The following is a 27,788-nucleotide window of genomic DNA, read 5'->3' as shown; positions in this document are numbered from 1 at the left end:
ACGCACCCACCAGAATGCCTCCTTGGTTCAGGACAAAGCCAAACTGATACATACGATCGGCGGGTCCTTACTTGATGATACACCACATGTGGCAAACTATTGGCTAAAGTCCTCACACAGGAACCAAGCCGCTCCTTATGACTAATATGATCGAATATTTAGTAAAATTATCAGATCAGTTCCTATGTCTGACAGCAATGAAGGTCTCCAACTAAAGTTGTGGATGGATTTCTATTGAGTCGTGGAAATTAGTTGATTCAATGAGAATTTAATTTGCAGGCTGGACTAACTAATCATCAACAGATTAAATGCAGAACTTAACAATTGTAGGCTATTTGCGCTCCCCCAACCCAAACTGAGCAGTAATAATAGAACAAAGGGGGAGGGGCAGGATATATATAAAAATCAAATTCAAAAGGGTACAATGGAAGTTCAAAGCAAACAATTCATGCTTCCTTGGTAGTTCATGTCTTAGACAATGCATAAAGTCTTAAATGGCTAAAACAGAAAATTCTAAAAGGAATAAACATGGTCGCAACATGCAAAACACTTTTTTTGGGCGGGAGGGTTTAAATTTCATAAAAATAATGACAAAGAAAAAGATATCTCAGAACCTACTTTGGCAACCCAGTTTTGGGGTGGAGAAGGGCTTGGCTTTCATCAGCAAGCAAAATAGGGCCTCTACCTGGTCTGGTGCAGATGAAATAACTTACATCTCCTGCATGTCTCTTGGATGGGACATTGTTCATAAGTTCTGGAGGCGATGGCAAAGCTTCTACATCTTTCATTGCTTCAACACCAGCATCTTTTAGTATTGATTTATCTCCAAGAACGTAACTGAAAATTTGTTAAAAGACCAATCAGCTCCAGGAGTGAAATATGACAGTGAAATGTCTTTTCCAAAAGGTCAACATTTTTTTTTTCAGAAAAACATCTGATCATGCCATACCTATCCATATCAGTATCTGGAAGTGGAGGAAAGTAGAACAGCAGCCTTTGAAGCAGAAGAGAAGCAACTTTTCTATTACGAGCAATTAAAACTGCATTGGGCCCCGCATCAAAAGTGTAGGCAACCTGTCAATTATCCCTAAATAAGTCCCACCTCCAATTTACCAAAATAACCATCCAAATAACACTGCAAACAATAGCACCGGATGTTCAGTCCATATAGACCCTCTTGCAGATGTTCAGTCCCCCCTAGATTTTATATTTCACTTGGCCTGGTCAGATTTCCTGTTGGCAATTTGCAACTTACCTGGCTTTTTAGGGATATGTTCAGGGATGTAAGCAGATAGCAAATAAACCAGATCGAAAAAATAATTTGTAACTGTTTTATTCAGACATTTATCCAGAACAAATGCATGTGCTTTTTTTATATATATATCTCCAGTAACCAGATACAAATTCAGATTGATAGAGCTCTTATCCTCAAGTTTACCTGGAGGCTGGTTTCTAAGCCTGATTTTCTTTGGTTTCTAAGTCTGATTTTCTTTGGGCTAAGATGCAGAAGTGCAAATATTTCCCAAAATCATCTATTCTAAATCCACAGATCAGACTTTCTTTGGGTTCCTGGACTTGGAATAGCATTTGGACTGTCCTCCCTACCTTCAGACAAATGGTTCAATGGCGTATTGGGGATGGTTCAAATGTCAATACTTGGTCCGATCCTTGGATTCCGACAACTCTGTTCACTACCTTAAACCAATCATCACAGCCCAACCCTATGTACCAATCTGTTAGTGAATTAATCACTAACAGGTCTTGGAATACATCTCTACTCACATCCATTTTCCCACAATCCATTAGTAACCTTATTCTATCCATCCCACTTTCACTACACCACCACAATGATAACCTTTTTCCTCCATTATCAAAATCTGGTTCGTTGACCAAAAAAATTATTGCTGCTTCTCTCTCTTCTCCTTCTCATCATTATTCCAATCAAATCTCTATTTGGTCAAAATTTTGGAAACCATAAGTTCACCCAAAATTCAGACTCTTCTTATGGAAAGTTTTTCACAATGGTCTTACCACTAAATCTCAACTCTCTTGGTTAAATCAAAGCCTTGACTTGTGCCCCTTCTGTAAGGAGGAATCAGAATCTTCATGGCACTTATTCTTCTCTTGTAAAAGTTCAAAAAGAATCTGGGCTGCAGGTCCCTTGGGGAATAGATCTGAAAACCTTGTAGGAAGCTCAATAGTTGATGCTTTCTCCAATCTGTTGGCACTTCCCAGTTGTAGCAAATCTGATGGGAACCGAATCTTAAGCATTGCAAGCATTACTCTATATTTTATATGGCACCATAGGAACAAGGTGGTGTTCCAAAATCAACCTATTAACCCAACGATCATCATGGATCACATTACCAGATGGATAGAAGAGTCAAATCTGATTCCAAGTACAGCTAATGAATTGCTCCATCCACCATCAAGCATTACCTCTGCACATAATCCTAAATCATTTCCTATACCCTTTTACCTTAACTTGGATACAAAGGACACATGTCTAATCATTTCAGATGGAAGCTATACCAATTCCTCACGTTATGGAGGATGGCTATTTAATTATCCACAACCATGAACTATATATGCCTCTTCTATGAATTGTGGATTTGCAGGGTCAGCACAGGAAGCAGAACTGATGCAGATTCATCATCGAAATGGGCTTATTTCTTTAGAAATAAGTCTAGGGTTGGGATATATATATGTTGGACCTTTGTTCCCAAGGGTTTTCTATGTAATAGGCCACTTTAATGAGCCTAAACTAGGGGTACATAGGTTGCATACGGGATTAGTCCAATACTTAGTTTATTTTTCATGTTTTAAATTGAACCGGTTGAACCACTGGTCCAATTTAAGTGAAATGTTCCTATCGGCTGATAGGGTGTTATATCCTATTGGTTACTTAGGAATCTTCTTAGCTTAAGTGTTTTAAATTGTTTTAAGTAGTTTAATTATACCTCTCCACGATTTATGAAGAGGGAAGAGTTGCAATAGCTTTAGGATTTGGCCTATGGCCTTTTATTATAAAAGATTAAATCGTGGGAGGCTCCCCCACAGCTGAATATTTGAAAAAAACAGAATTGTTGGCTGCCGATTGTTGCTACTACTGCTCTTTGGAGTGTTTGCCTTGTGGTTCTATCAAGGAAGAAGAAGGGCAGGTGGATCTCCTGTGACCCTTTACGTCGTGACGGCAGGGAGGTTCTTCCCTGAAGGTGGTTCTATCCTTCAACCCTGTTCAAGCTGCTACCAGTGTATTTCTGCTGCAACTTGTTCACCAATTTCTTCTTCTAATCCTCTAATTCCTCCCCAATTGATCCCCTTTATTTTGGAATAAAAACCTCCCATATTCTGGAATTAGGGTTTTTTTTGGGCTTCACAAAGACAAGGCAAACTAGGGTTGGAGTGGGAGGATGGGGCTGCAAGTTGGATCGAATGGAGGGGATGTAGTACGGAGGCTGTGGTTTGAATTTGAAAAAAATCTGATGGTCAAATATGGTTGGGCAGCAAGATCTAGGGTTTAATGGAATTAGGAATACTGGAATTCAAACACAAAAATAAAAGGGATTGATTGGGTGGGGGGAAATTAGAGGATTAGAAGAAGAAATTGGTGAACAAGTTGCAGCAGAAATCCGTTGGCAGCAGCTTGAACAGGGTTGAAGGATAGAACCACCTTCAGAGAAGAACCTCCCAGCCGTCGCGGCGTAAAGAGTCACAAGAGATCCACCTGCCCTTCTTCCTTGATAGAACCACAAGGCAAACACTCCAAAGAGCAGTAGCAGCAACAATCGGCAGCCAACAATTCTGTTTTTTTTTAAACATTCAACTGTGGGGGAGCCTCCCACGATTTAATCATTTATAATAAAAGGGTCATGGGCCAAATCCTAAAGCTATTACAACTCTTTCCTCTTCATAAATCGTGGAGAGGTATAATTAAACTACTTAAAACAATTTAAAACACTTAAATTAAGAAGATTCCTAAATAACCAATAGGATATAACACCCTATCAGCCAATAGAAACATTTCACTTAAATTGGATCAGTTGTTCAACCGGTTCAATTTAAAACATGAAAAATAAACTAAGGCACCGTTTGACAACGTTTTGTTTCTGTGCCAATAATGTTCCCAGCACACAAAAGGCACAGAAAACCGTTTGATAAACCTGTTTTGTTTAAGGTGTTTTTTATAACAAAAATCAAAATTTATAACAATTTATGACTAAAATAACGTTTTTGAAATAACAACTATTTGTTGTTATGACTGTTTTGTGGCTTTTAACAAAAACTGTTACCCGACAAGAGCTATACGCGAAGGCATGGCTCATCTCTCGCTCAACTCTCTCTTGCTGTGAAAGTTCCAAACCGTCAAAAACCCCCAAAACCTGCAACTCTCTCTCTCGCTGATCTCTGCTTGAGTTGGGACTTGGAGTCTTCATCATAACCTCTGCTCGAGTTGGGACTTGAAGCTATCATCGTCCTCGCAACAAGCTCGGGAGTTCTCTGCTGCTGTACCTCAACCATCCAGGTAAAACTCTCTCTCTCTCTCTCTCTCTCTCTGCTATGAAATCCTAGATCTCAAGGAAACCTGCTGCTATGAAACTGGTTTTCTCTACCAAGAAACCTGCTGCTATGTAACCCTAGATCTGAACAACAAAATTCAACCTGTTGCCGACATCCTTCCCCCCAAATCCAACTTTAAAGGAATTCCATTGTGATTTCTGCAACTTTGGTGCCAAGGACATCAACGATATGACCTTCTGCTGCTATGTGGCTGCTTGCTCTCTTAATTCCCCTGCTCTGACCTTCCCAAACTGTCTAATTAACTTGTCAATAGTTTTTCTATTAAATTTTTTACAGAAAGAGCATAAGGAAAACAAAACTACGAGGTGAACTGGGTCTAATCTCGCTTTTTCTCTCCTTTCATTTTCTGAATAAACCTTCCGTGGGCTATACCTCTTCCAATACTCTCTCTGTATGCGGCTCTCAGCCTTCTTCTTCAACCCAGCAACCACAATCAATCCTGTGGTTTCCTTCCAACTTCCAACTTTCCTCTTTTCTACAGTGGGTCCTCCCCCCTGTTGTGCTTGATGACATCAACAATAGAGTCTGTCACTACGTGGGGAGTTTGAGTGGAAAATTATCTCCCCCACCCCCTCTCCTTCACACACACATACACAAAAATCAACCAACCAACCCCACCAGTGACAATGGCCAACCAAAATGCTCAATAACCTTAATCATTTTATTTGGGTGATTAATAACCTTTATGGGTGAATGCTTCATTGACCCACTTGGGTGTCCAAAAGCCAGGTAATTAGGGCATCTTCATTGTTCAGTGGTGCCTTGGTGCACTATAGAAGAGGTAACTTATATAATGCCTTCCTTTCCAACTCTAAAAAGTGTGTCACTGTTTACAACTTGCCATCTTTTTCTTCTTTTAAGTTCCATTGGTGGTGTTGTAAAAACAATGAACTGCACACTAATTAAATGTTAACTAAGAGCTTCGATTGTTCAGGATTGCCACTTGTTAGATGGCTGAAGCCAATATGAATCAATTAGATTTGTTTAGTATTGGGTTGTTCTGAACTACTTGAATTCTGAAGGAATTAGATTTGTTTAATCTTGGGGTTGGCCTAAGAAAACTATTTGGATTGTTTGTGTTGGGTGGGATGTGTCAAAGCAACATGGCAAGTTTATTTCTGTTCTGTATTTAAGTAATTTGAATGCAGTACACTAACCTCTTGAACAATGCAAAAAACCAAAGGGGTTACATCTAGACATTTAATTTCATGGCATTAAAATGGGAACCTTCTAGTTAGTGTGCTCAGGTTGGGGCTGCTGTATTGATGGATTACAGGTAGGAGATCTCAGATCTCCTGCTCTCTAGTCTCTACTTAAAAATAAATCAGGTTCCACAACTCTCTTTCACCCTATATTCACTGTATATATTTTGACCTTTTTTTTCTTTATTGGAGTTGTTTAAAAGTTGGACTTGAGATCAGAAAATTTAATTGGAAGGATCAAGTGAATGATTTACGTATCGAATCGCAGCCAGCTTAATAAATTAGGGAAGGGGTTATACAATTGAACTTTTTTAATCATATAGATTCGTTGGGTCAAAAGACAATGGGAATGTTGTTCTTCACCAACATGAATAGATGAAAATTTATTTAATCATGAACTGGAGCGCATTCAGGCCTCATGTGATAAAAAGGTGCTTCCATTAATGGAGCAATGGAACATCATATAGTCTTAGCCCTCCAACAAGAAAACCAAGGCAAGGCAAGGCACTTGTGGGTTTTAGCCATTAATTATTATAGTTAAAGGGCTCATGAAACAGAGGTATCTGGTGATGAAGACCTTACTCCATTGTTAAAGGATGAACAAAGGCCACGTATTGGTTTACTTGAATTAAGCAACACAGATAGGATACAAAATAAAGGAAAGCTTTTCTCTCTACTGGACAAACCAAAGTGGCTTTGTGGAGGGGGGGGTGGTGGTGTTGGTTAAATTGGAAACTTTCAGTATCAGTTATATCACTTTTATGTCTGATAGACCCTCTTTCGCTGTCTCTCTCACTCTCTGATATGGTATGGTCTGATCTTCTTCAATGGAAGACCATACGGTGCGAATGATTGTTTGTCCTCCTGATTTAGGGTTCAATTTGTTCATCTCTCTCTCTCTCTCTCTCTGTTTTTCGCCTCTCTATCTTGTGCTCTCTGGGTTTGGATGTGGATTGGTACTCTTCTGTCAGAAATCATTGGCGTGTTTCTCGCCTCTCTATCTCGCCTCTCTATTCACTAGAAATCTGATTTCATTCGTTACCTGTGATTCCATTGTAAGTTGATCTCCAGCTGGATGTTATTGGTTTGAGATTAGCACTGCATTCCCTTGTTTTGCATCTTCAGGATACTTGCAACAGAAAAAGTAACCGGCAGAATCTGGGGACTATCAAGTCTTCAAACTTGTGCACAGAGATCATTGAGTACACAAGTCCGACCGAAACAGCAGTTTGTAATTTGGCATCCATTGCTCTGCCACGATATGTGAGAGAAAGGGTGAGTCTCATACGTCGGACATTGTTTAGATCTTCTACTTTCTGGTAGCCTTTGATGCTCTGGATGCTCAATTTCCTTGGTCTGTTGTAGGGGGTTCCAATTGAGTCTCACCCATCTAAGATGGTTGGAAGTAGAGGATCCAAGAACCGGTATTTTGACTTTGACATGGTGGCTGAGGTTTGTTTTCTAAATCTTATGTAATATAATAAGTTAACCACATTGACATGCTGGCTGAACTACAAATTGTTTCCTTTTCTTTTCAAACATGAAGAAACAGCCACAAATGCTAGGCATGATTATCACTAAATTAACCACATTTCTATTCTGTTTTTGGATTCTTTTCCTTTTTCTCTGGACAGTTTCATTTCATTTAAACACTAGCCAAACTGAAATACTAATTCCTTGAACCATTTACTACCCTTCTACAGTTAATACAATTTACAATGTTATATTAAATGCACAGAGCCTCATATTAGTTCTTTTACTTGTTTTTACTAGTAATACTTACATGCCAAAATGCCTGCAAAATAACCCTTATTAGTTATATTTGAGAGAGATTGAAAAACTGTTCTTAAGTGTAATACATCTCTCCTGAATGTTCATGTAAAGGGTATTCAAAAGGGGAAGCTGCAGAGGGAGGTTGGGCCTTAAACCAATCTGCCCTGTTTGATCCTCCTACCTATTCACAGAACAAATCTATTTTCTGATATTAATACTCATTCTTTATCTTAAACAAACAAAATTCAGTTTCTACAATTGAAGGGGCAATGCAAGAAAAGGCAGAATCTATAATTCCAATCTCCACCAACTCCCCTCCAGAAGGTAACACCACATTCCTTTATGATGATATCAAAGGAAAAGAAAACAAAAAGATAGATTGATCCTCCATATTCAGTTTGAAATATGTATATGAGTTATGAGTGAGATTCTATGAAGTAAGAGGATGGAATTGCGAAATTCAAACTTGCAAATTTCAAATTTTACTTGTTGGGTCTTTAGCTCAAATTGGTAGAGCACTTGGAACATGAGGATGTCTCAAGCATGTTCTAAGAGGATGGTGGTTCGAATCCACCAGGACTCTTTTTATTCAACTGTTCATAAAAGATAATCATGAGCATCATACAATGTGTGCTTCTCAAGGCCCTTTTTGTGCATCTCTGTCTCTCTTTTTTTTTTTTTTTTAATATACACTTTGTTGAGGATTTGTAATAACTTTTAATGTCTTCACATCGTTCACTTTACATGTATTAGTGTTAATGGCATTTTTGTAATTTATAATAATCTATTAGTGCATCTTTGTCTCTTTTTTTTTTAGGGAAAATTTCACGGACACCCCCTAAAAGTATCCAATATCTCAGAAACTTACCATACTTGGTCAAAATGGCATAGACACCCCCTATTTTTATGAATTTATTTCAACTTAGTCCACTCCGTTAGTCTCTACAGTTAAGTGTCTGTTAACTCTTTTTAAATGGCAAAATTACCCTTACTTGTGAAATCTCCATAATACCCTTAGGGAATACAAACCATTCTCTTCATGGGACCCACCATTTCTTCTTCTTCTTCTTCTTCGTTTCTTTCTGCTCCAGCGCTGCAACCTCCGACCACCACCGTTTCTTTCTGCTCTACCGTTGCAACCTCCAAATACAAACCATTCGTCCTGAGGTGTGCCATTTGTGGACTAGGAGTTCTCGCTGCCGCTCTTCTGGCTTCAGATTCACAGGTCAGGGTGATCTTCTCAATCCAAAAGAAGGCCAAATACACCGATATGAAAGCTCTTGTGTAAGTCCATCTCTCTCTCTCTCTCGATTGATCGAAAGTGAAAGGTTTTCTTGCTTTCTATTGGAGTTTTTAATCTGCTACTTGCTCTTCTCCTAAAGCTATCTTTAGGTGTCAAGAAATGTGGAGTTTTCCCCAATTCTAGGTCCCCTCAGAGTCATTTTTCCAACAGAATACTCCCTGATTCCTGTGTTTTTCATCGTAACTAAAACCTTCTGGATAACCAGATGTAACTTTAACAAGGAAAATGATTTGTTTTACTTTCTTATGTTTGAATTAAAACATTCAATTCAAGCCTTTGCTCACAGAAGATTCCATAGAAGAAGAAGAAGTCCCATGCCCCCCTTCCCTGTTCTTGCTTCTTCCGCTATCAATCAAAGAGAAAATGAAAAGGGTTTCAGATGTTGGATTTGGATTTGGTTGAGTGGGAGAGATAAAGAAATAAAAGAGGTTTAAATGGGGTGTTAGAGAAAAAAATGGGACCGGTAAAGTTACATCCGGTTATCCGAGATGCTTCTCCAGGAGTCTTAATCGCAGTTCTTCCATACCCATTTCGAGCACCTCCGAGTTGAGAAACCAACAACAACATGAAACGGAGGTTCTGTTCTTCACGCTCCAATGGGAAGAATCAATAAAAATAAATAAACAAGAGAAGGAGATAAAAAGCTCACAAAAATAGAAAATCCCTGCATTCTGAAGGACAACTCTACTAAAACCTTAAAAAAGTCAGATCTTCCATGGTTTCAAAAGAAAACAAGAAAAACGATGTCAGGTAACTACAGGTTCGGGAAATTTTCAGGGAGGAGCCAACCTTGGAGTGCTCAGATGGAGGAAAAGTAGCAGGTCCAACTGAAAAAAATTATTGTATTACGGCAAAAGTCGCCGGAAAATTGAACAATGAAGGAAACAGGGAGGAAGAAGAAGAAGAGGAAAAAGGACAGCCTTACCCTAGTAATTTTTCCAAGAGGGTAAAATCGGCATTTTATCTTGGGGGGGTTACCCTGCTTAACGCCAGGGGGAAGTTTGCCTTTTTGACCAAGTATGGTAAGTTTCTGAGATATTGGATACTTTTAGGGGGTGTCTGTGAAATTTTTCTTTTTTTTTAATATACACTTTATTTGGATTTTTAATACTTTTTAATGTCCTAACATCATTGACTTTATATGGATTATAGTAATAATGGCATTTCTGTAATTCATATTAATCAATACAAAACTGTTACAGAAACAGGTTTTATCAAATACCTTTCAGTATTAATAGTGTTCTAGATACGTTTCTAGAACAGGTTTATCAAACACCTTTCAGGAAGCCAATAAGGCACCGTTTGACAATGTTACTAGTGTCATTTCTAATCAAAAACATATTTTGGTGTTACTGTTACCAGAATAACGTTACTGGCTTCCTGAAAGGTGTTTGATAAACCTGTTCCAGAAACGTATCCAGAACACTATTAATGCTCAAAGGTGTTTGATAAAACTTGTTTCTGTAACAGTTTTGTATTGATTAATATAAATTACAAAATTACCATTTTTACTAAAATACATATAAAGTCATGGATGGTAAGACATTAAAAATTATTTTTAATAAAAAATATATATTGAAAAGCCATATAAAGAGAATTATGTGTAACTATTAATACTGTAATTCATATAAAGTCAATAACATTAGGACATTAGTTATTACAAACTCATATAAAATGTATATTGAAATAAAAGGTACACAATCATCTCAAGAATAGTTTCTCCTCATTTTTTGTTTATGTTCATATTCTTAAGGCCTTCAAGGATATCATTATATATTTTTTACTTTTCTTCTAAAGCTTAAATTCTTCCTATTAAAATTCTTTTTTTTTTCTTCCTCTTCTTACATAGCTTGCTGCAAATATTTCATAACCCGTATAGATGTAGGAGATGAGGAAGAGGTGACTGAAGTTGAAGTGCCCACACAATCACTTGACATTGGGTTAGGTTGTTTATAACCGCATATGATTTCTTCATCTATCCATTTGAAAAACCTATAACCCGGGCTTTCAATCTATATTAAAAATAAAAACATTCTTATTAACATTCACATAATCTTAAAGGAATGTAATCCATGTAAACTTATGTGAATATTAGACATACCCCTGTTGATTTTGGGCAACACCAGAATCTTTGGCTGGGGTTTGCTGCGATTTTTTATGTTCGTACCTTACGTTGTCCTTCTTTACATTGACATAATCTTAAATCCTCCACCCACATGAAAAATTCTTTATGTTGTAGACATTTGAAAAAATGTCTACCTTTATTGGGACATTTCTTTGTTATATCTGTACTACAAATGGAGTTGCAAACTTCACATCTAGCATGTGTAAGCGTATACTGACTATAAGCCATCTGGTCAAATAAAAAGATAGTATGATAATAGATATGATATGAAAGATATTTAAACATGACACAAAGATATAAACTATGTTAAATACATAACCATTAATCCATCAACAGCATCAATATCCATAAGTTTAAAAGTTAACCAAATAAAATATATAATCATGCATCCATCATCACCATCAATCTCCATAAGTATTAACATAACATTATTAAAATATATAACCATGTAGTCCAACCATTATAAAGTCCTCCTAAGTAAGAATCTAAGGTATCCTCATATCGATGGCCAATTGGTTTGTAATTTGGAGGCGTCTTCCTGTCATTTGTCTTGCACTTTCTCTCTGAGTTGTAGTTACATTAGCTTATTCAAAGGATTGGGGGGCGGGATTAAGGTCATCTACTATGTGTCTTTCATAACGATACTCCTCAAACAATTCATCCGCTCTTTGTTGGCCTTTAATATAGTTATGCAAACCACAACAAGCTAACACAATTGACGCTTTGTCATTAATATCATACGCCTTTTCATTGACCTTAAGATTTGGAACCTATTTTTTAGAACTTCAAATGTCCTTTCAATAATATTCCTTAGAGAGGAATGCCTGTGATTGAACAACTCTTGAGCCGTTCTTGGTCTCCTGCTCGCCCCATTAAAGTCTGGCAAGTGATACCTTTCTCCCCTAAACAGTGTTAAGTACCCAAGTTGGTTTGCATAACCTGAGTCCACAACATAATACTTACCTAGAAGCATTATAAATTATATATATTAATATTAATTATAATAATCAAAATCTGACAAAATAGAGCGTTTTCAAATTCTATAATTTACCTGAAGGTGGATGAGGAAAACCTAAAGATGGATCTGCTCTTGCAGCTTCAAAGACTCTAGCATCATGTGCACTACCTTCCTAGCCCGCGTACACAAACGTGAAACGCATATCGAATGCACAAGCACACATGACATTCTGTGTAATTATTCCCTTTCGGTTTCGATATCGGGTTTGCTCTCCTGCTTTGACTATTGTACTGATATGGGAGTCATCAATAGCACCGATGCAATCCTAAAAGGCACATCTTATATTTTTAGGAAAAAGGATTGCAGTGATGAATTAACATACTAAAAATGCATAGTCAAAATTGAGATTACCTCAAAATAAGGGTTGTATTCTATCTCGTCTGGTATTACCTCATAGGAAGATGGTTGAATGATTTCCCCCGATAAATTGACCATAGCTTGCAACACAAGCTGAAACCTATCGGGCAACACTTGAGAAGGTACCGTTGAGAGTCGAAAGATATGTTGTTTCCACAATGATGGAGGTTGCAGGTTGGAGCGTTTCGAATAGACAGAAGGGCTTTCAGAAGAATTGCATATGTTGAAACCTATCGGGCAACACTTTTGATTAGAGGTCTTTCCTTCATGTAAAATCGTGTAACAACTTTTTTACTTTGGACCATAAAACAGTCATAACAAGAAAAAGTTGTTATTACAAAAACGTTACTTTAGCCATAAATTGCTATAAATTTTGATTTTTGTTATCAAAAACGCCTGAAACAAAACAGGTTTATCAAACGCTATTTCTGTGCCATTTATGTGTTGGGAACATTATTGGTACAGAAATAATAGAAACAACACGTTGTCTTTCAGCTTGTGTTGCAAGTTATGGTCAATTTAGCGGGGGAAATCATTCAACCACCTTCTTATGAGGTAATACCAGATGAGATAAAATACAATCCTTATTTTGAGGTAATCTCAACTTTGACTATGCACTTTTAGTATGTTAATTCATCACTGCAATCCTTTTTCCTAAAAATATAAGATGTACCTACTATTACTTTTAGGATTGCATCGGTGCTATTGATGGCTCCCATATCAGTGCAATAGTCAAAGCAGGAGAGCAAGCCCGATATCTAAACCGAAAGGGAATAACCACACAAAATGTCATGTGTGCTTATTCATTCGATATACGTTTCACGTCTGTGTACGCGGGCTGGTAAGGTAGTACACATGATGCTAGAGTCTTTGAAGCTCTAAGAGCAGATCCATCTTTAGGTTCCCCTCATCTACCTCTAGGTAAATTATAGGATTTGAAAACGGTCTATTCTATCAGATTTTGATTATTATAATTAATATTAATACATATAATTCATAATGCTTCTAGGTAAGTATTATATTGTGGACTCAAGTTATGCAAACCAACTTGGGTACTTAACACCGTTTAGAGGAGCAATGTATCACTTACCGGACTTTAATGGGGCGAGCAGGAGACCAAGAACGGCTTAAGAGTGGTTCAACCACAGGCATTCCTCTCTAAGAAATGTTATTGAAAGGACATTTGGAGTTCTAAAAAATAGATTCCAAATCTTAAGGTCAATGAAGGCGTATGATATTAATGACAAAGCGTCAATTGTGTTGGCTTGTTGTGGTTTGCATAACTATATCAAAGACCAATAAATAGCGGATGAATTGTTTGAGGAGAATGGTTATGAAAGACACATAATAGATGACTTTAATCCCCCCCCCCCAATCCTTTGAACGAGCTAATGCAACTACAACTCAGAGGGAAAGTGCAAGACAAATGACAGGAAGATGCCTCCAAATTGCAAACCAATTGGCCATCGATATGAGGATACCTCAGATTCCTACTTAGGAGGACTTTATAATAGTTGGACTACATGGTTATATACTTTAACAATGTTATTTTAATACTTATGGAGATTGATGGTGATGATGGATTCATGGTTATATATTTTATTTGGTTAACTTTTAAACTTATGGATATTGATGCTGTTGATGGATTAATGGTTATGTACTTAACATAGTTTATATCTTTGTATTATATTTAAATATCTTTTATATCATATCCATTATCATACTATCTTTTTATTTGACCAGATGGCTTCTAATCAGTATACGCTTACACATGCTAGATGTGAAATTTGCAACTCCATTTGTAGTACAGATATAACAAAGAAATGTCCCAATAAAGACATTTGAAAAAATGTCTACAACATAAAGAATTTTTCATGTGGGTGGAGGAATTAAGATTATGTCAATGTTAGGTACAAACATAAAAAACCGCAGCAAACCCCGACCGAAGATTCTGGTGTTGCCCAAAATCAACAGGGGTATGCCTAATATTCACATAAGTTTACATGCATTACATTCCTTTTAAGATTATATGAATGTTAATAAGAATGTTTTTATTTTTAATACAGATTAAAAGCCCACGTTGTAGGTTTTTCAAATGGATAGATGAAGAAATCATGTGTGGTTATAAATAGCCTAACCCAATGTCAAGTGAATGTGTGGGCACTTCAACTTCAGTCACCTCTTCCTCATCTCCTACATCTGTACAGGTTAGGGAATATTTGCAGAAAGCTATGCAAGAAGAGGAAGAAAAAAAAAAGGATTTTAATATGAGCAATTCAAGCTTCAGAGAAAAAGTCAAAAATATATAATGATATCCTTGAAGACCTTAAGAATACGAACATAAACAAAAAATGAGGAGAAACTATTCTTGAGATGATTGTGTACCTTTTATTTCAATATACACTTTATATGGGTTTGTAATAATTAATGTCCTAATGTTATTGACTTTATATGGATTACAGTACTAATGGTTACACATAATTCTCTTTATATGGTTTTTCAATATTTTTTTAAAATTTTTTTTATTAAAAAATAATTTTTAATGTCCTACCATCCATGACTTTATATGCATTTTAGTAAAAATGGTAATTTTGTAATTTAAATTAATCAATACAAAACTGTTACAGAAACAAGTTTTATCAAACACCTTTCAGTATTAATAGTGTTCTGAATACGTTTTTTAAACAGGTTTATCAAACACTTTTCAGGAAGCCAGAAACGTTATTCTGGTAACAGTAACACCAAAATACGTTTTTGGTCAGAAACAACACAGAAACACTAGTAACGTTGTCAAACGGTGCCTTAGTTTATTTTTCATGTTTTAATTTGAACCGGATAAACAACTGATCCAATTTAAGTGAAATGTTCCTATTGGCTGTTGGCTGATAGGGTGTTATATCCTATTGGTTACTTGGGAATCTTCTTAGTTTTAAGTATTTTAAATTGTTTTGAGTAGTTTAATTATACCTCTCCACGTTTTATAAAGAGGAAAGAGTTGCAATAGCTTTAGGATTTGGCCTATGGCCTTTTATTATAAAAGATTAAATCGTTGAAGGCTCCCCCACAGTTGAATATTTGAAAGAAAAAAAACAGAATTGTTGGCTGCCGATTGGTGTTGCTACTGCTCTTTGGAGTATTTGCCTTGTGGTTCTATCAAGGAAGAAGGGCAGGTGGATCTCCTGTGACTCTTTACGTCGTGACGGTTGGGAGATTCTTCTCTGAAGGTGGTTCTATCCATCAACCCTGTTCAAGCTGCTGCCAGTGGATTTTTGCTGCAACTTGTTCACCAATTTCTTCTTTTAATCCTCTAATTCCCCCCCCCAATCGATCCCCTTTATTTTTGTGTTTGAATTCCATTATTCCTAATTCCATTAAACCCTAGATCTTGCTGCCCAACCATATTTGACCATCAGAATTTCTTCAAATTCAAACCACAGCCTCCATACTACATCCCCTCCATTCGATCCAACTTGCAGCCCCATCCTCCCACTCCAACCCTAGTTTGCCTTGTCTCTGTGAAAACCAAAAAAACCCTAAATTCCAAAATATGGGAGGTTTTTATTCCAAAATAAAGGGAATCAATTAGGGGGGAATTAGAGGATTAGAAGAAGAAATTGGTGAACAAGTTGCAGCAGAAATCCATTGGCAGTAGCTTAAACAAGATTGAAGGATATAACCACCTTCAGAGAAGAACCTCCCAGCCGTCACGGCGTAAAGGGTCACAAGAGATCCACCTGCCCTTCTTCCTTGATAGAACCAAAAGGCAAACACTCCAAAGAGCAGTAGCAGCAACCATCGGCAGCCAACAATTCTGTTTTTTTTCAAATATTCAACTGTGGGGAAGCCTCCCACGATTTAATCTTTTATAATAAAAGGCCATAGGCCAAATCCTAAAGCTATTGCAACTCTTCCCTCTTCATAAATTGTGGAGAGGTATAATTAAACTACTTAAAACAATTTAAAACACTTAAACTAAGGCACCGTTGGACAACGTTTTGTTTCTGTTGTTTTTGTGCCAATAATGTTCCCAACACACAATTGGCACAGAAAAACCGTTTGATAAATCCGTTTTGTTTCAAGTGTTTTTTATAACAAAAATCAAAATTTTTAACAATTTATGCCCAAAAAAACATTTTTGACATAACAACTATTTGTTGTTATTACCACTTTGTGGTCCAAAATCCACAAGTGTTACCCGTGTTTTAAAGAAAGAGAGCCATTGAAGAAAGGTCTCCTCTCTCAACTCTCGCTCGACCTTCCCTGAAAGCTCTCTCAACTCTTAGCAAAACGCCATCACCACTGCCACCAGACCACAAAGTCTCAGCAGAATGGGAGAAGAAAGCTGCTTTAGTATCTTCCAAGACAGACCTTACCGCTCTCTTATCCGACGAGCTTCTTCTCCGGGTATTCTCCAAGCTTCCTGATTCACAACGCAACCCTAATTCACTCGTTTGCAAGCAATGGGTGAATCTCCAAGGCTGTCAAGTTCACTCTGTCAAGCTGCTCGACTAGGATATCCTCATCTCAGGTCGGCTTCTTTTACATTTCCCCAACCTCACCGATGTTGATCTCGTTGCCGTCTGTATTGACTCTCCCAGGAGTTCTAGAGTTTTGTTGACCCATAAATTCTTATCAGTTCACCTTGATTCTGATTTCTCGCCTTGTGAGTTTGTCCCTGAAAAGAATTTGCGGCCACCGGCTTCGATTGATGGAGGGCTACGAGTTATTACACAGGGATGCCCTAATTTGCGGAAACTTGTTCTTAATGCTGCCACAGAGACTGGATTGTCGAGTGTTGCGGAGGAGGTCTGCAAGACCATACGAACAAATGGAGATTGAGGTCTGCAAGACCATACGAACACGACCGAGATGGGAACAGACACTCCTCTCTGATTTCCCCTCTCTTAGTCACAGTATGTTTGATCCTAACTGCGTTGGAGAGATCATTAAGCGTCAAAACAATGCTTTCCCGTCTTTCTGTTTCTTTCAATGGGTCTCCTCTCAACCTGGTTTCTCTCCTGACCCTCAATTCTGCTCTGTTCTCTTCGATACCCTCGTCGAAGCCAAAGCAGCAAAAGCTGCAAAATCATTTCTTCTAAATTTCCCTGGATTTCAACCCCAACCACCTTCTTTAGAATCCTTCATTCGATGTCTCTGCGATGATGGAGCAATCTACGATGCTCATGATGGGTTTTCGAGGCTCAAAAATTTTCAACTTTGTGCCTTCTCTATCAGTTTGGAATTCAGCTTTTTTGGGTTCTCTACGTATTGGGAGAACTGATCTGGTTTGGGATTTGTATGCTAAGATGATGGAATCTGGCCTCGTGGGCGATGTTGACACTGTTGGGTATCTAATCCGAGCCTTTTGTAAGGATAACAAGCTCTCCAAAGCTTATGAGCTTCTTCGGCAAGTGATTGAAGCTGGGCATACCCTTGATAATATTGCTTTCACCAAATTGATTTCTGGATTTTGCAGAGATGGGAATTACGTTAAGGTCTCAGAGCTTCTCCATTTAATGATAGCGAAGGATCGGCTTCCTGATATCTTCACTTATCAAGAAATCATTTATGGGCTCTGCAAGAACGGTATGGGGAATGAAGTTTTTCCTGATATCTTCACTTATCAAGAAATCATTTACACCTTTGACCCAATTCATTACTATTACAGTATTACATCTAATGTGAAGTGTTAATTCTCATGTAACCTCTCTGACTTCTTTTCTCTGCTGGGCCTTTGAGTTGTAGCTTGAAGAAATCCACCCAAGGTATGGATTCTTTCCTTTTGATTTTAGCGTTATTCATTGTTCTCTGTTAATATTGATTCATATCTATGAAAGCCTATTAAACCCTGTGGCTGCTCTGTTTTTAGAGCTTGATTCAGTGCCCATCGATAGATGTATGAGTTTAATGGCTTCACTTTGGTATATAGAAGAAACCAGTTGTTGTAGTGTTGGATCACAAACATGAAACAGCCAAATTATATAGCTGATTCAGTCAAAACCAGAAAGAGAGAGAGAGACACTTTATATGGACTATAGTATAACATGAAAGGCAGGTTGCTCTCAAGTCTCAACTGATTGTTATAAGATAGCTACAGAACTTAATGTAGTCCTTGTATTGACAAAATTACCCATGCACATTGCATAAATATATCAGTTTTGTTTTTGTTTTCCTTTTCAAGTATTTCAACATTTTTGCCACATACCCCCTAAGTTTTGAAGTAAGATCCACAGCTATAAAAGAGGCTCTTCTAAAAAATTGGGGGATCTACCTTAATCTGATTCCTTTGAAATGCAGTGAAGTTCCATAAAGAACCTTAAACTCTCTATTTGTGCAGGCTTTCTACTTGATTAATGAATGGGTTGTACATACAATAAGGTAGACAGGGTGGAGAAAGTATGGTAACTTATTTTTGGGTAACAATTTCTTGAAAAATCGAAAAGGAATAGAAGAGATAGCTACTGAGAGTATCTTTCTAACTACACCAAACATGGCCCAAGATCATTAAGAAATCAAATATGATGCAAGTCCTTAGAATCAGGATTGAGAGGCTATACCAAACTCCATTACAAGCAACAACACCTATAGCTTCCATCAAAGTAATGAATCGAGTTGATCAAAAGTCCATTCCAAAGCAAAATAGCAAATGTGATTGGGTCCCATCAGCTCCTAGGAATTTGACCCAATCAATTTGACCATCGGCTATGTGGTTGGTTCCACAGCAATGTTTGAATGGCTTAGCTGAGGCAATAAGTGGTGTGGCACAAATAGATTTTTATTACTCTCATTTCTCTAAGAACATGGCTAGCATGGCAATGGCTCTTTTCACATTGGGTATGGCTGCAGGTAACTTGATAGGGAGTCTCATAGTGAAGATTGTGGATGGAATTACAAAGGGAGAAGGTAAGGAGAGCTGGCAATTTATTGCAAGGCAGCGTTGCTGTTGGAGGACCTTTCTCTTGTTTGTAGCTTGAAGGTGTTATTGGTGACTGTTGAAAAATCTGAGTTGGAAATGGAACCAACCACATAGCAAATGTGATTGGGTCCCATCAGCATAACCCCTCTGTTGAGTGAAATGCTTAAATTGCATACTGGTTACACAGAAGCACAGCTTATGTAATGTTCTTCTTCTTCTTCTTCTTCTTCTCTTTCTCATTGCACCAAAACTGTGTATGTGTGTTTTCATAGTATAATGTATTTATATCGTTCTCAATTGGGTATTATCATTGAAGCATGGTTTGTGGCATGGTCTCATGGTTACTTGTAAATTTCAAACGTTACTTGTTGGGTCTTTAGCTCAAATTGGTAGAGCACTTGGAACATGAGGATGTGTCAAGCATGTTCCAAGGGGATGGTGGTTCGAATCCACCATGATTCTTTTTATGCAACTGTTCATAAAAGACAATGAGCATCATACAATGTCTGCTTCTCTGTGTTTTTTTTCTTTTCTTTTCTTTTTTTGTTGATAGTTTGAATGAATTTTGTTGCTTCTCTGGTTTTGAAGATACAAAAACGAATGAAACATTTCCTATTTGTATTCTTTAAAACTTTTGTATGTCTAATCGATCCATAAACTTTTGTAATTTATAATATTAATGACATTTTTGTAATTTATAGTAACCTATTAGTGCATTTCTGGCTTTTTCTTTTAATATACATTTTATTTAGATTTTTAATAAATTTTAATGTCCTAACATCATTGACTTTATATGTATTATATTATTAATGGTAAATTTGTAATTTATATTAATCAATACAAAACTATTACAGAAATAGGTTTTATCAAACACTTTTTAATATTAATAGTGTTCTGGATACGTTTCTGGAACAGGTTTATCAAACACCTTTCAGGAAGCCAGTAACGTTATTCTGGTAACAGTAACACCAAAATATGTTTTTGATCAAAAACGGCACAGAAACACTAGTAACGTTATCAAACGGTGCCTAGGAAGATTCCTAAGTAACCAATAGGATATAACACCCTATCAGCCAATAGGAACATTTCACTTAAATTGAACCAGTGGTTCAACCGGTTCAATTTAAAACATGAAAAATAAACCAAGTATTGGACTAATCCCGTATACAACCTATGTACCCCCAGTTTAAGCTCATTAAAGTGGCCAATTACATAGAAAACCCTTGGGAACAAAGGCCCGACATATATATATCCCAACCCTAGACTTATTTCTATAGAAATAAGCCCATTTCGATGATGAATCTGCATCAAGAACTCAGAGTACACTCCAAGAAGGAATCGTAAAGGCACTTTCATTGGAATGCCGACAATTGATCATTGGACTGAGTCACAAGAAGTAAAGAATTGGCTGACATCCCCGAAAGAGTTTTAATGGCCTTGGGAACTTTTTAGTTGGTTATTTGATATTAAGTCATTTCTTACTTTATTTAAGTCTGTAATTACTCTAAAACAACCTAGACTTTATCTCCATCCAGTTGATAACTTAGCTAATTATGCCAGACTAAACCGCTCTAAATCGGATTGTATGGATACTAATGTACCTATTATGTTCAGTTATTAATAGTAAGTTTTTTATTTCACCAAAAAAAAATTCAGATTGACATATCCACTGCTATATTATGATCAAGCATTATGATCTAGTATTGTACAATAATATGACTACTTTACACTAATAACATTCTTTGGATTTATTTATATTTTATGACAAAAGTAATCATTTACTTTTGTATAAACCTGCATTTTATATCACCTAAAATAAATATTATTAGTCATACAGTTGTGATCAATTTGCATACTCGAATGTACCAGATCGAATTGAAATATTGTAATCCAATAACCTTGCCTAACAAGCATTTCGCATGGACTCTTCATTCTTCAATAGAAAGGTCTTCCAATAATTAAACATACCTTGCAACAACCTTTTTGTGAAAAGAAGCTGAAGCTAAGTACTTGCAATGAGATTTAAAGTTTGTGAAGCAATATTCAGGTAAGCATTCCTTAATTCCAATCTAGCAATATATATGTGCTTCTTTTCTTTCTTTTTTTTTAAGGGGGGGGGGGGGTGGATGGGTAAAATGTAAATATGTCAATAGATGTAACAAGTAGGACTCTGATTCAAGCAATGAGGATGATGAAATAGAATGGCAGCTTGGGAGAGAAAGCAAGACCAACAAAAGGATTGAACTGTGGGGAGAATCCACCCAATAGTTTGAGCTTTTGAGTTGGAATCTCACATAAACAGCCAAAACAGGGAGTAAACTTAAAAATGAAGATAATTGAATTGTCATAATCCCTTAACAAGTGGACACATATGCAAACACTTAAATGCAACATTGGATATTTAAAAACATTAAACTCTAAACAGTTGAATGATGATTGAGGGAAATAATATAATTATAGCCTGCTCAGAGAGCAAGTCAAATCCAATGTAGCAAGGAGAAATTCCTACTTATATTATCTACTCAGAAGGAGCTTTCTATCAATGATTTGGCCAACTATTGAAAATTATGATGACTTACGAATAGTACTTTAGAAACCATACCTGAGGTTTTTCTTCAAACCGATTCCATTTCTCCATGTAGTTGATTATTCTGAAAAAGAGTTTCTCTATCAACACTTAAATTCTAAGGAAACCTAAATAAACCTCAGAGATACAACTGTCTATTAACAAGCAAATGGATAGAAGCGTTAAAATAAAGACTAGAAAGACCAAAGAGCAGCACTTGCCTGTGTGAAGTATCATTCATGTAGAAAATGGGAGGACAAGTATCCAAGCAAACCGCATGAAACTGGTTACTATCAGCACAAGTTAACCTTGCAAAAGATGGGAAGTCATGTGTTCTAATGGCTTCTTCCATCTGCAATATCCGCTTTGGTACTACTTCCTATCAAGCAAGAATATATAAATATCATAAGTTAGAACAAATTCTTTCCAACCTCAAAAGTTCAAAAGGATTAATAAGGGAACCTCTTTAAAAGGAAGAGGCGGTGGAAATTTCAAAGCATAATCACCTAGAATAATTTCTGCATCAGAAAGTAAAGAGAATTTTATAAGATGGAAAAAAGACCAGCATGTCCCATGAATCTGAATGTTAAGCATAAAAGAAATGAGATATCATAAAATAAGTCTAGCTGAGATTAGACGAGTGGCAAGAGAAGATAGAATCAGAAAAAACTGCATCTGGGCACATACAAAGCTAGCACCAAGAAGTGATAAAATGAGGGAAGGGTGATGGTTGGGTTGGCTGTGTGCTCTGAAGAAAGGAATAATTGAGAAGTGAAATGATGCAAACTGGAGGTGTGAAAAAGATATGGGAGAAGCTGAAAATTACTTGACTTGAAGTAGTGAGAAAAGACATTGACTGCTGACTGCTGACTGCTTATGACTGAATATGAGTTATGTCAGTAGAATGAATGGTGGAACAGGACTCCTAAAAAAGAACCCCAAGTAGTTCGGGTAACACTTTTTGAGTTAATTTGAGTCCAATTACTTAGAATGATTCTTAAAGAATCCAAAATTACAAACAGCCAAGAAGCGTTGGACTATTGAAGTCTCAAATGACTGGATCAAATAGAGTGTATGAAAAAGTACCTTTGACCTGTAATTTAAGAGAGCACTTGTTTCAACACTCTCACGCATTCCTGAAGTGCTACTTGTTTCCTTTTGCAGTGAACTTACCTGAAATTAACAAAAAAACGTTGGTTTATAGAGAGCTGTGAACTGATGAGATAAATAAAATATAAGAGATGCCCGTAAAGAGGCTTCACAAGCAAAGCACAAAGAAAACTCTCCTATCAATCATAGTTATTCTATTACAATTGCCAGATTGACAAAGCCCATGACATCTGATGCACATCTTGCCACAGTTGCGTGGCAATATAATCCAAGAGATTAAGTCATGTGGCAGTAGATTAGAAAACAGTAAATAAGTACTAACATTACACAGCATGATATAATCATATAAATAAAATACAAGCTTACAACCAAATAATCAGCAAATCAGTGGAAACCATGCATCAGAATCACAAATGCCACATATACTAATCACAAGTTGCACATCACAATTATGTCATCCATAAACTTGAATGAAACTTCTGATTTACAGAACAGAATGTTGAGATTGGTGTTATCGCAGGGGTAATTTGGGTACAAGTGTGTGTGTGTTATTAAGGGTTATTGTGTAATTATTTAAGCTCGGGGGTATACTTAGCCTGGTTCTTTTAGGCTTGCAGTTGCGGCATCTTAGCCTGATGATATTGTTTCATGGCATCAGAGCAGGTTTATCAGTGTTCTTGTGCTATTGCTACTGCTGGTTATTGGTTTGTCATTCTTCTTTTTAGATCTTACCCATTAACAGGTAAACTTTAATCTGAAATTTTCTGCAACTATAACTCTATCTTCTAGAAGTTCATATGCAGCACTTTTTTTGAGATTAAGCAAACCAACCGTTGGATCTGGCAAGATTTAGAACTATGTCTGAAACCAGCAACCTGTCTTCACTTTCAAACCCTAATTTCAGTTAAATTACTGCTTTACCACTACTCCCATTAGAACTAGGATTTGTGGATTACCCCTTAATTGCTGGTTTAAACATCCTATTGGACTGAAACTTTCAACAAATCATTCCATTCACTTTTATTAGACTCGGTCGGAGTCTTAGGTCATTCCCAACATTTGATTGTGTCATTCACTATTCTCCCTAATCTGAACTTTCCTTTCGTTAAAAGATCTTGTTATTGGCTATTTGATTGAGTCTTCAAACTAGTAACTACATTACTCCAGACCTCAGGCCCTACGTCCTCTTAACAGCCCTTCGGAATCAGCCCACTAATGCAAGCGACAGAAATACAAGACATTGTACCCCAACAGCATTGACTGGGTCTTCAGAAAAGAGGTTGCCTTGTGACTATCCAACATCATAACACAAACCATGCAACTAACCAAGATAGTAAACATCTATGTTCCCTAATACCCCAAGTTAATAACTTTGTATACAAAATTAAAAAAGAGAAAAAGGAATGAGAGAGAGAGAGAGGACCAAGCTTGTTTTTCAGTGACATGCATCTTTTTTGTTCTACATTCATTCTCATGCACTATTGTGCAATTTCACTCTTGCTTTTTATATGAAGTTTTAATCACTCAGAAAAAGAAAAGGTATTCAACGCTAGAATTTCAAGGTAATCATTTAATTTCTAGTACACGAAAAAATCAGGCTTTGAATATAATTGATAGATTAGTTATTTGAGAAGGTAAATGTTTATTTCCTTGTCAAGGGTCATCAGTATCCCCCACCCCACACCCCCGGTTTTATGGCATGTGTAAGACAACAATAGACTTAAGAGCATGAACAAAAGATTTAGAAGAAATTATAGTTAAAGTTAAATATTTATTGAAGAAAGAAAATTTGGGGAAAAAACAGGATTAATAAGCAAATACCCAGTGCCAAACATATTTGGCAATGGAAACTCCAACTTACAACACACTAAAACAACATAAAGTTGATAAGTAAAACAATGTTTTCTAGAACAGATACATTCATTCGTAAAACATAATATAGAGTAAGGCACAAGAAGATCAATGCAAATGAACCAGAATAGAAGGGAAAGAAAAAGTTAGATATTCTCCAAATGCTTCGATCAACCTTTGGTTACCATGTATGTCTGTATGACAAAAGAGATGTCATACTAAACGTAACATTTTGAAACATAATAAATAATACGGATAAGCTTTCAATTTCTTTCCATGCTGAAATTCTCTCTCTAACCGAGTCTTGCATGCTGTAATAATAATAATATATTATTATTATTAAAGAACAAAGGAAATGAAAACAAAACAAAACAAAAAAGCGCTGAGGATTGAGAGATAAAGAGAGTTTTAAAGAACATGGCTCAGTTGTTCATATCTTTTCTCCCCTCACCCCCCCCCACCATCACCCGCGATATGGCTAAATAAAAGAATCAGATGATCAGATAATAATGGAGAAAGAATTTCCTGAAGGCACCAGATATAGCATATCTAGTGAGAAATTACCAAACCGTTCAACATACTACTCAGTAAACTATATGTCTATTTCAACTGATAAGATGGCTACATATAAGAATACAACATACCACTGCAATAATAATAACCAGATCATCCCAATGAGTTTCACTAGCAAGTTGAATAGCAATGCTGTCACTTCCATTCTCAACCTTGACAAATGACAATATAAAGATTAGTATCAGACTGATATAGAAATGATGCCAAGTACACTAGACATGCTTTCTTATAGAAGACACCAAAGATGAACCAAGAAATCAACCTTACATTTCCCATGACCCACTTGACAAATCCACCATAAAGACTACGACAAGCACTACCTGATCCTTGCCTGTACATGTATGAAGAAAATTTGAGAAATGCAACTAATTTTCACTTCCTTATCCTAATACAATGGGGGATTACGAGAGCTGTTTGAAACAATAAAAAAATAGAGCAAAAGAAAGTGTTGTATCAATTCATGTAAGGCATACGTGCACACACACACAATACGTTATAGAATCAATTTTAAAAAGAGAGCAGAAAAGTCGACTCAGAAACTGACCTTGCAATAGCAGAAAGTTTTCCCTGATCTTCCTTTACATTCATTAGTTTTGCAAGAGCAAAGACTGCAAACAACAATGTGGTAACTAGTTATACTGATGTAGAGCAGTCTTCAATTTCACATTCCAAATAAAATCACTTAAGTTAAGCTGCAGGATAGCAAGACAAATCTAATCAACAGAAGAATCAGTCTAAGCACAAAGTTACAAGCAGTCAGAGGTCACACAATCATGATAATGATCAAGATGTGGTTCTCTATCAAGATTCATCTATCTTAACATCTTCATCACATCTACACTTATTCTATGTAGGAAATGTTTCTCAATTGTCAAATTGTAAGTCTTGTAGCCTGATTTATTAAATTTACCCTTTGATTTGAACAGTATGTTTCAATCATATCGCAACTGAGAGGCGTCTCTCCACTTCATCCACCCCTCTTTTGTTCTCAGATGATTGAAATAGATATATTCAATGAAACCAAAATAATTTCGTAACCCCCGTGTCCTTTTCATATTCTCCGTCCATAAGTATGGTATTGAAGTTACCAACTTAAAAGCGTATAAAAAAGTAGTCAAACAAAGAGCAACATGAAAACAAGATGAAGCACCTTAGCAGGTTACTACCTCAAGTCAAAAACAAATGCAATGAGCCAAGTAGTTTATAGTCAATGCCTAGTCGGTTCTCGTCAATGGCCTCGTCAAAACTGCTGGATTAGTACCCAGTCAATCAGTATGTATAGCAGTATAGGATACCAAGAAGGCAAGATCATTTCTAACTCTTTCGGCTTTAACCAGAACAGCCCCAAAAAAAACAAAAAAAATAGAAATATGGAGATTGTGCTGCATGATGGCAAGATAAAGTGACTTCCAAAGGAGGGGATAAATCCTCTAGTCACTTGCATGAAAGCTTCTGAAATTCCAGATCACGCGAATAACCAAGATTTATTGGACTACAATCTCTATACAATATCCAGACTGAACATCACCTACCGCCGTGGATAAACCCTTCAATCAGTAAAAAATTACACCAATAGCGTAAAATTAAATTGAAAAGAGGCAATACCATCAAATCAATAGTAGCACAAGGCATGCACAAACCTACCAAGACAAGCAAAACCGGCAGCAGAAGAAGCCAAGCCTGCAGCAGTGGGGAAGTTGTTGTAGGAAGCAATGTGTACATGCAACTTCTCCCAATCTTGTTTCTGAATGCGGATCCCCTTCTCATCATCCTCAACGGAGCTCGCACGACCCCGGATTTCCCTAAGACAGTTCTGATATCTACCTCCAGAAAGGGAAATCTCCTACACTAACCACGAAGAACGAAAATACCGAAAAATGAGATCACATCTACGCCAAAAATTCCCATCTCGATAAACATACATGAACGGATAAAACATCCATGAAATGTACCTTCCCATTGAGCCACATCCGATCTCTGTCGAAGCTGGGGCTAACAGCCACAGTCGTCGTCGTACAGAGGTGTTTGGGATCAAGTGTAACACTGATGCTGTCGTTTACAGGGAGAATCAGGGTTTCATCCCTCTTCCCCCAGTACTTGATGACTGCAATGTTCGTCGGAGACTGGGCAGTCACCATTAACACCCAGTTCTGTGGTTTATCCGCCATTTCGAGCTAAGAAACACCCGAAGAAGAACAAAAACCAAAAACAAAAGAAATTTATGTGATTTAATTCGAAAAATGAAGCTTGGAGTGCAACATTTGTTGGAAGAAAATCGAAAGCCAGGCAAATGAAGCTAAGAAACGCGAATAATGGAATGGAAACTCGATTCCAGAAAATCCGAAGGTAGAAGTTCGATTTAGATCTGAGAGGATTATCAATAGGGAAATTATCAGCAACATCCCTGACGTTT

At 36.9% G+C, this 27,788-nt stretch overlaps 1 protein-coding gene across 1 annotated transcript; it reads right to left on the bottom strand.

Moving 5' to 3' along the window:
* Positions 1 to 431: 431 nt before the first annotated feature.
* Positions 432 to 27,655, bottom strand: LOC122665324 (diphosphomevalonate decarboxylase MVD2, peroxisomal-like). Its single transcript, XM_043861444.1, has 10 exons — positions 27,328 to 27,655; positions 27,020 to 27,218; positions 25,920 to 25,983; positions 25,643 to 25,706; positions 25,447 to 25,527; positions 22,928 to 23,014; positions 22,063 to 22,220; positions 21,878 to 21,926; positions 950 to 1,074; positions 432 to 837 (listed from the first exon to the last, which is right to left on the bottom strand). The coding sequence occupies exons 1-10, from the start codon at positions 27,541 to 27,543 to the stop codon at positions 615 to 617; spliced, it is 1,266 nt and encodes a 421-aa protein (XP_043717379.1). The 5' UTR covers positions 27,544 to 27,655; the 3' UTR covers positions 432 to 614.
* Between the last annotated feature and the right edge of the window lie 133 nt (positions 27,656 to 27,788).

The sequence above is a fragment of the Telopea speciosissima genome, chromosome 1 (genome assembly GCF_018873765.1).
Source record: "Telopea speciosissima isolate NSW1024214 ecotype Mountain lineage chromosome 1, Tspe_v1, whole genome shotgun sequence".
Classification (NCBI taxonomy): Eukaryota; Viridiplantae; Streptophyta; class Magnoliopsida; order Proteales; family Proteaceae; genus Telopea; species Telopea speciosissima.
This window is presented reverse-complemented; position numbering and strand designations above follow the sequence as displayed.